Here is a 7,746-nt window from a genome sequence, read left to right as displayed (position 1 = left end):
TTAAAGACTTCGGTAACCCCTGATTAGATAGTTTGTGTCTTAATTTCTTTTAATTTACCTTTATTGTTTTGTTATCTTATTATATTTATATTATTCAGTTGTAAATATGTACACTGTGAAATGTGTTTTCGAGAGAATTGTTTGTTTGCCTATATTTTCAATAAAGATTTTTTTAAAAAAAGGGAGTGAAGGTTGGTTCAGCCTCCTGCTCACTAGGGGGCGGTAACTCCGCAGCAGCTGGTGCCGCCGCCATTAAACCGTAGAAGAAGAAGCCTGTCGCCTCTCGCCTCTTCGGGGAGCTGGAGTCGGCCGCTGTTGTCACTGGTCGCGGCTGCGCGTCGAGCCTTCGTCCAGGGAGAAATGGCCGGGATTAAAGGTTAGCGTCGTCGCCTTTCCCTCCTGACAGGAAGCTTCGGGACCGCGGCTCGGGTGGTGAGGCGGAGTGTGGCCGCGCTGTGGACTCTGGGATGGGTTTTGCAGCAGAGAGCAGCAGGGCCGGTCGGTTAGCTAGCAGAGCTAACATCTCTCGGTGTAAACTGACGCTCCTGGTGCGGCTGCACAGATTCCATCCCAGCAGAGACGCCGCAGCCTCGCCGTGCTGAGCGGTGCTGCAGCGTCCGTGTCTCGGTCCCCGGTGTCCGCTAACGTGGCGCACACCGTCCTCCTGCTAACCCGAGCCGCCCGGATTAATTCCCGTCTACCCGCCGCCGGTTTCTCTCGCAGTTTAAGCTGCAGCGGCGCTTCTTAGGCCGCTAACGTGACTTTTATCAGGTGATCGATCACATGGCGGCTGTAGTGGCCCTGCAGCATGTGCTGATGCTCTCTGGTAATCCTCTCCTCTTCCTCCTCCTCCTCCTCCTCCTCCTCCTCAGCTCTCATCAGCCTCTCCTTCGGGGGCGCCGTCGGCCTCATGTTCCTGATGCTTGGATGTGCCCTCCCTGTGTATGAGTGAGTAACACACACACACACACACACACACACACACACACACACACACACACACACACACACACACTCTGTGGGTTCTGTCCTCACCTGGTCCTCAGGTGCGTCCCATCACCTTTTGTCAGTTTAAATTCAGCCTGGCTCTCATGAGCAGATGGATCTTCTTCAAGGCTTCAGGCTGTTCATGAACTGCTGTCACGTGGGCTGGAATCTGAGCTTCAGGTCTGATTCCATATGCTGTGTTTAATAAACCTGAGCTCTCATTCTTCCTTTCAAAGTAAATCAATGGAGAATCGGTTTCAACTTTGTGCATAACAAGCAAGGAATGTGACTCTGGTTTGTTTAAAGTGGCTCTTCTAAAAGAGCACAGTGTCTGAAATGGAATATTAACTGTACTTACACAACCAGAAGTGGACACTGTTCAATGTCTCCCATCAGGACTCCTCCTGTATCAATGCAAGCATCTGTTCTTTCTTCAGAGGGAGAGGGAGAGAGATGTTGTAATCAGTCCCACATGTTGAAGAGGCTGAACTATTGACCACCTTCATGTGTGTGTATTGTTCTTACTGTGACATGAAGTGTGGTCCACACAACACGCTTCTTTATCTTGTTCATTCCACCTGTGAAGTTAAAGTGCTGATTGCACCAGACAAGGAGCACAAGTATCAGGATGAGAAACTGCTGCGTTTTAGCCCCTAATAGGTTTGTTCAAGTAAATTCTGAAAGGAAAAAAAAATTATTTCCGGATTTTGCATCAGTAAATAAGGTAGCGCTCCTGTTAACAGGAGCCTGGAGGAGACCAGAGAGTCCCTGGTTCTTCTTCTGCCTTGGATGAAGAGGCAGATCCAGAAGAGAAAATGCTTTCTGTATTGTTCCGTAGCATTTTCAGCAACATTTGAAGGAGTGTAACTTCTATTAAAGAGGGACGGAAAGGCCAAGAGATCCATGGAGAGCAGAGAGTAGAACAGCTCCACAACATTGATTTACTGTTGTGGTCCGACCAGACTCCAGTCTCTGTCGGTGAAACATGAAGCCAGCGCAGAAAAGCTGTAATTCTGGGAAAACTCCAGCAGAGGGGGGTGTTGTTAGTTTATAAAGAACCCAGTCCCATTAGAACCCATTGAAAGATGCTGAATTTCAGAGTGTAAATAAACATAAAGCTCCCAGTTTCAGAACATGTTCTGGTCTCTATCAGTGGTTTCCAGCGCCCCCTTGTGGGCACAGGGGAAACATTAATTCAGTTGCAGTGTGGGACATGAGGTGGGGTCAGGTGGACTTCAGATCACATGACCAGAATAACGCAGACATTCCTTCTTTTCAGGATAATTTAGTGCTTGTGGCTTTAGCGTTCTTTATTTTACATTTATTTTCTTTATTTTCTTTTATTTTACACTTTATTTTAATAGTATTCAGGGCTTCCAAATTGTAATGACCTCCTGGCAGAGGTGTGAACACATCCAGACACCTCATGTTGTCCAGAGGAAATGTGATCAAGTTCTGATGTGCTCTGTACGGGCAGCAGAAAGGCCTCGGTGGGGTCAAAGCACCACAGATGTGACCCTTAGAGGGCAGAACACCACCCTAAAATTCAAACTCATTTGCAGAATGGTGTCGGTGATTTGCGGCGGGGGACAGTCCACCGTGACGGTCTGTCTGTGTGTCGGGAGCCTTTGTGTTTACTGCTGCACCGCACACTGAAGCTATGAGTCCTTTAATCCATAAACCACTGACTCCGTGATGCAGTGAAGTTATTACACTGTTAATGGAAACAATTTCACCTGACCATCGTGTAATAACCAACCCGAGATGCAACAGTGTATTTTGGGCAAAATTTTTCTTATTTTTTGTTCATAATTTGTCATTGTCACATTTCGGGTCATTGTTTCTTATCGGGCTCTAACAGAGCTGTCAGTGCTAACGGGTTCTTCGCCATCATATTATTTCAATCTATAACGCGTTCAAACAAAAATTAATTTCAGTTTAACAGCCAGTAGGACTGCAACAAGGAATCCACAACATTGAAATGCTGTAAATGGAGTGAAATATTTCTGATGTGGGTTCCTCATCTAATCCCTCCACCCGGATGCTCAGGAATTGATCTGTCATTGACACAGATCAGTTCACCTCATTTCTGAACAGATTCCTGGTGTGGATAACTGTTCTTGACAATAAAAGCAGATTCTGATGAGTGAAACAACAAGATGAAAATGAAAGTATTTTTTTCTTGTGGCCTTTGTCCTTTAAGTTTCTCTCCTGCATCGTTTTGATCGCAGCATTGTGGTGCTGATGATGTTTTTACTCTCTCTCCCCTCCGCAGCAAGTACTGGCCTTTGTTCCTCCTCTTCTTCTACATCCTCTGCCCCATCCCGTACTGCATCTCGCGGAGGGTGGTCGACGACACAGACTCGGCCAGCAACGCCTGCAAAGAGCTGGCCATCTTCCTGACGACGGGCATCGTCATTTCAGCCTTCGGCCTGCCCATCGTCTTCGCAAGAGCTGAAGTAGTAAGTGAGCCGAGCGTTTCTCTCGTAGTTTCCTCAGTGGCTGACAATCCTGATGCCTTTTCAGACGTTCAAGCTCTAGCTTCATACTAGAGGATGCTGCGAAGCAATCGGACCGGAAGAACCATGTGCAGAGTGTCAGTATATAGACATAATGAGCAGTGCGTCAGGCAGTGGACCCAGCCTTAGTATGAAAAGACAGGTTGGTTAAGAACGCTGACTGGAGCCAATGGGCAAACATCGGCTCGTAGTTTGACTTCCAGACAGCGTGGTGCTGCGGAACGCCACGTTTCCACTGCTGTATCAGCTCCACTCCACTCACTGCTGGGAGCAGTCGGTTCCTTCTCTACGTCATTTTCAGCACGATTAAACCCAAACATGAACAGAGCGGCATACAGAGCAGCCTGAACTCTGGAGGTTGTGGATGGAATGATGTTTTTAATTTTTTCACTGCTATTTTAAAATATTAGGGCAAAGAAGACACTCTGTTGTTTAAACATTCCGGGTAGAGGGAGGTGCTCCTATCTATGACTCTCTCAACCAGTCAATACACTTTCTCACAAAATAAAAGCCATATTTTCAAAGTTTAGCCAAAGTAAAATTTGCAGCCATTTCCATTGAATGGTGTTCAGTGCATAAGCTTTAAGGTCTCGTACAATCTCGTCCTACGAGACTCTGCTGAGAAGAAGACGGCGATCCACAACATTTAGCATTTTCCTTGTGGAGCTCCACATTTCACTGTTGTTTGGAACCAAGGATGGGGATTCTGCTTTTCTCTTTAATGATGCGTAAATAGACTGCTGTCTTCAAACACACTGCGCCATGGACTGGTCATGTTCAGGGTTGCCAGATCTGACTCAAGTTTCCAGTCCAAACAACGTAAAACCCACCAAACTCAGTATTTACTCTTATCTGCGTAATAAAAAGCACCTTAAACACACAGCTGCACCAGGAGCAGGCTCCTCACAGAAACAGCAGTCAGACGACAGACAACACAGGCTGATTCTCCAACGCTAACATGGAACATGAGCAGCCAAACCTCTAAATCCAGCTGACCGGAACCAAATTCCAAATTCTGTTTTTCCAGCCCAGCCTGTTCAGAAGAATCCCGACTGGGCAGAAACCTCCCAATCTGGCAACCCCGGTCACTTGAGTGATAAACTTCTTTATCGACACGGCATGAGAGCATAAAAACTCTTTAGCCAGGTTTGGGAGGTTTGGCCGTCACCAGCTTTTCCTCACCATATTGAGGTTTTTCTGTGGAACCCTGAGGGAGCTGACTGCGGAACACAGAATGACGTGAGCAGTCCGCCCGCAGCCTCTGACCTGAGTCCTCGATGCTCCTGTTCGCAGATCGCCTGGGGGGCGTGTGCGCTCGTGCTAACAGGCAACGTAGTGATCTTCGGGACCATTCTGGGTTTCTTCCTGGTCTTCGGATCCAACGACGACTTCAGCTGGCAGCAGTGGTAAAACTGCAGCGCGACAAGAGGACCCGAGCCGGAACTGTTTTTATTAGCGTTTCGATTATTCTATTTATGGTATTACTATTTGGTTCTTGTTGTTATTTATATGATGACCACCCATCCATAGACTCACACCAAACCAGTGCAATACGTTTCTTTTTTTACCGCCTGCGTAGTGTTGAGCTGACAAAGTTTGGATGGAAAACGTTTTCAGCTGCTGTCTTGTGAGTTTGTGTGTGTCCATTCTCATTCGACGCACCGTCAGCCGGTGAGCTCCTGCTGTCTTGACGACCACGTTGAAGTGAATGTGCAGGACTCAGCCGCTCCTGTCCGTTTGAGTGGAGCTCTGATTCACTCAGACACTCCCATCAAATTTAAGTGACTGGGTTTGATCTGCAGGCCGCTTGTTGACCGAGTCATGTGCATCAGATAGAATTTCCTCCACCGTGCATGAGCTAACCTCTTGTTGTTGGATCAAGAAAGCATGGCAGCATGCGTAGGATTAAGTCCAGGACAGCAGCCCTGCTGGGAGCTCGGCCGAGCCTGCAGTAAGACCTGGGCGACTTATCCCTAAAGCCCTGCCGTCAGCCGTCAGCCTTTCCAAAGTGAGACTCTGAGTAGACGGGCTCCTTTAAATTAAGCACATTAGATTCCCATCTGGCACATGCGCCCTCACATTTTCCTCCCACCAGCATTTCGGTGATGAAAACTGTCCCTGTAGTGACGGTTCTCTGGCCGGTGAGACCTGTGGTCTCTCCAGGAGCTGCAGGCTGCCGTTACATTTGGCTGCTCTGATGGCGGCAGGAGCAGGAATCGGGCAGGGGTGGCCTCGTTGAAGAGCTGCTGTTTGGATGCAGGATAGAGTCCGATTTGTCTGTTTTGTTTATTTTTTAGTTTGACAGGTGAAGACACTGTTTAAAACATGTTCTCTGGAAGATACAAGTGAAACATTTGTGAAAAATGTTGTAATTACAGTGCCCTGCAAAGTCTTCACCTCGCTTGGCTTTTAACCCGTTCCGCTCTGTTACAACCTGTAGTTTTAATGATTTTTCATCAGGAGTTTATCTGATGGATCCGCTCAAAAAAGTTTTGAAGTGAAAAGTTTTAAAATAAACAAATGGCCATGTGCATATCGACTCACCCTCTCCGTTTTGAGGCTCAGAAACGGCTCTGGTGCAGCCAGTCCTCTTCAGAAGTCACATACTTTGTGAAATGAAGCCCATTCATGTGCACTAAGTGTCGCATGATCTGTCAGGACATACACACCTTTTCTGAAGGAGCCCAGCAGGGGGCCCCGTGGACCGAACTGTCCCAACAAGTCCAGGAGGAAGCTGATCAGTACGAGACAGGCTGGTATAACCTTTCTCTCGGAGCGGCCGCCAGCGTGAAGGAAAACAATGTTTCCTTACTGGAGTTTCTCTGAGAGACTGTTGAAGGATGTCGGCAGTTTAGCCTGGTTCAACACTGAGTCTAAACTCTGAATAATTCAGCTTAGATTCCAGGACGGCTCCAGAACAGGAGGAAGAAGTTCTCTCTCTCCTGAGGGAGCTCCCTTGATTTTCTCACATCTTTTTATCTCAATAGAAGATTTTCCAAAACATTTGGCTCTACGAAGTACAGTTACTGACTTTAGGGGGTGAATTCTCATGCACATGGAATTTTTGTCATTTTGTGACGTACGCTTCACAATAAAAATACACTTCTTCTGAGTTGTAGACATGTTCTGTAAGTGAAGTGATGCAAACCCTCAATCAGTTTTAATTCCAGGTTGTGAAGCGACAAAACTGGAAACATGCCAAGGAGGGTGAAGACTTCTGCAGCGCGCTGTCGATCACATTTGTCCTGCTGACAAGGATCGCATGTTTTCAAACCAAACAGATTTATTTATGAATGAGATCAATACACTAATGAAACGTTGGGAATCTGGCTTAGGAAGGAGGGAGGACACTAAAAACACTGGAGAAGTTCAGGACAGCTGTTGACCGTTGGGGGTTTGTCTCCTCTGCTTCATCAGAACAAGACGCAGATTGACACTAATGCAAGGTGTGTGTTTGGAGAGGAACATGTGATGCCTTCATTTCTCTGCTTCTCTGAGTTTATTTTGCTCTGGATTTGAATTACTGTTACTTCCTGCTCCTTCTGTATACCTCATTGAAGATTGTATTCAAAGCGCCACACTGAGAGCAGTTCTCCTCGGACGAATGAAGGCCGCCTGCCTGAGCGGTGGAGGTGTGGAGAACGCTGAGCTCTGGAGACTCGGCCGTCTCACATTCCTGTACAACACTGTATGAACTTTAAGCTAAACATTTCCAAATTCTATGTTTTGTGGTCAGATATTAATTTTCCAATGTGACACAATCTGGTGTGTAGTTGTGGGATGGGTCTCAGAATTGTTCTTTTCTTCTTTTTTTTTTTTTCCAGAGGTTATTTATTTTGTGGGACGCTTTGTGTCAAAGTCCAACGCCATTTAGTATTTTAGTATTGACAACTTTTGTGTTGAAGATGCAGAAGTCCACATAGTGGGTCAAATTCTTTCTTTCTTTTTTTTTTTTTTTTTAAATAAATGCCATTTTTGAACATCCTCTCCAAGTGGTTTCACTCATTTTATGTGGCTGTTTGTGAAGCACTGAATTAGCACGTCTGTAAAACGATAATTTAAAAAAAAAAAAAAAAAACACCTTTGGGAAGCCAAAACATCACTTGTAACAATTGTGAACAAGAGAACTCATAAACTCATATTATTCTGCGTAGTTTTCGCAGAAGGGATCTTATTTCACAGACCCAACACGGAGGCTTGACTGGAGAAATCAGTGGTTGCAGCGTCCAAACCACACAGG

At 46.2% G+C, this 7,746-nt stretch overlaps 1 protein-coding gene across 1 annotated transcript; it reads left to right on the top strand.

The window, feature by feature from the left end:
- Nucleotides 1-274: 274 nt before the first annotated feature.
- LOC115405874 (leptin receptor overlapping transcript-like 1) lies at nucleotides 275-7,448 on the top strand. Its single transcript, XM_030115630.1, has 4 exons — nucleotides 275-376; nucleotides 873-948; nucleotides 3,263-3,449; nucleotides 4,800-7,448. The coding sequence occupies exons 1-4, from the start codon at nucleotides 361-363 to the stop codon at nucleotides 4,914-4,916; spliced, it is 396 nt and encodes a 131-aa protein (XP_029971490.1). The 5' UTR covers nucleotides 275-360; the 3' UTR covers nucleotides 4,917-7,448.
- The last annotated feature ends 298 nt before the right edge of the window (nucleotides 7,449-7,746 follow it).

The sequence above is a fragment of the Salarias fasciatus genome, chromosome 2 (assembly GCF_902148845.1).
Source record: "Salarias fasciatus chromosome 2, fSalaFa1.1, whole genome shotgun sequence".
NCBI classification, from domain to species: Eukaryota; Metazoa; Chordata; class Actinopteri; order Blenniiformes; family Blenniidae; genus Salarias; species Salarias fasciatus.
The sequence above is the reverse complement of the archived record's forward strand: the minus strand, read 5'-3'. Positions and strand labels throughout refer to the sequence as shown.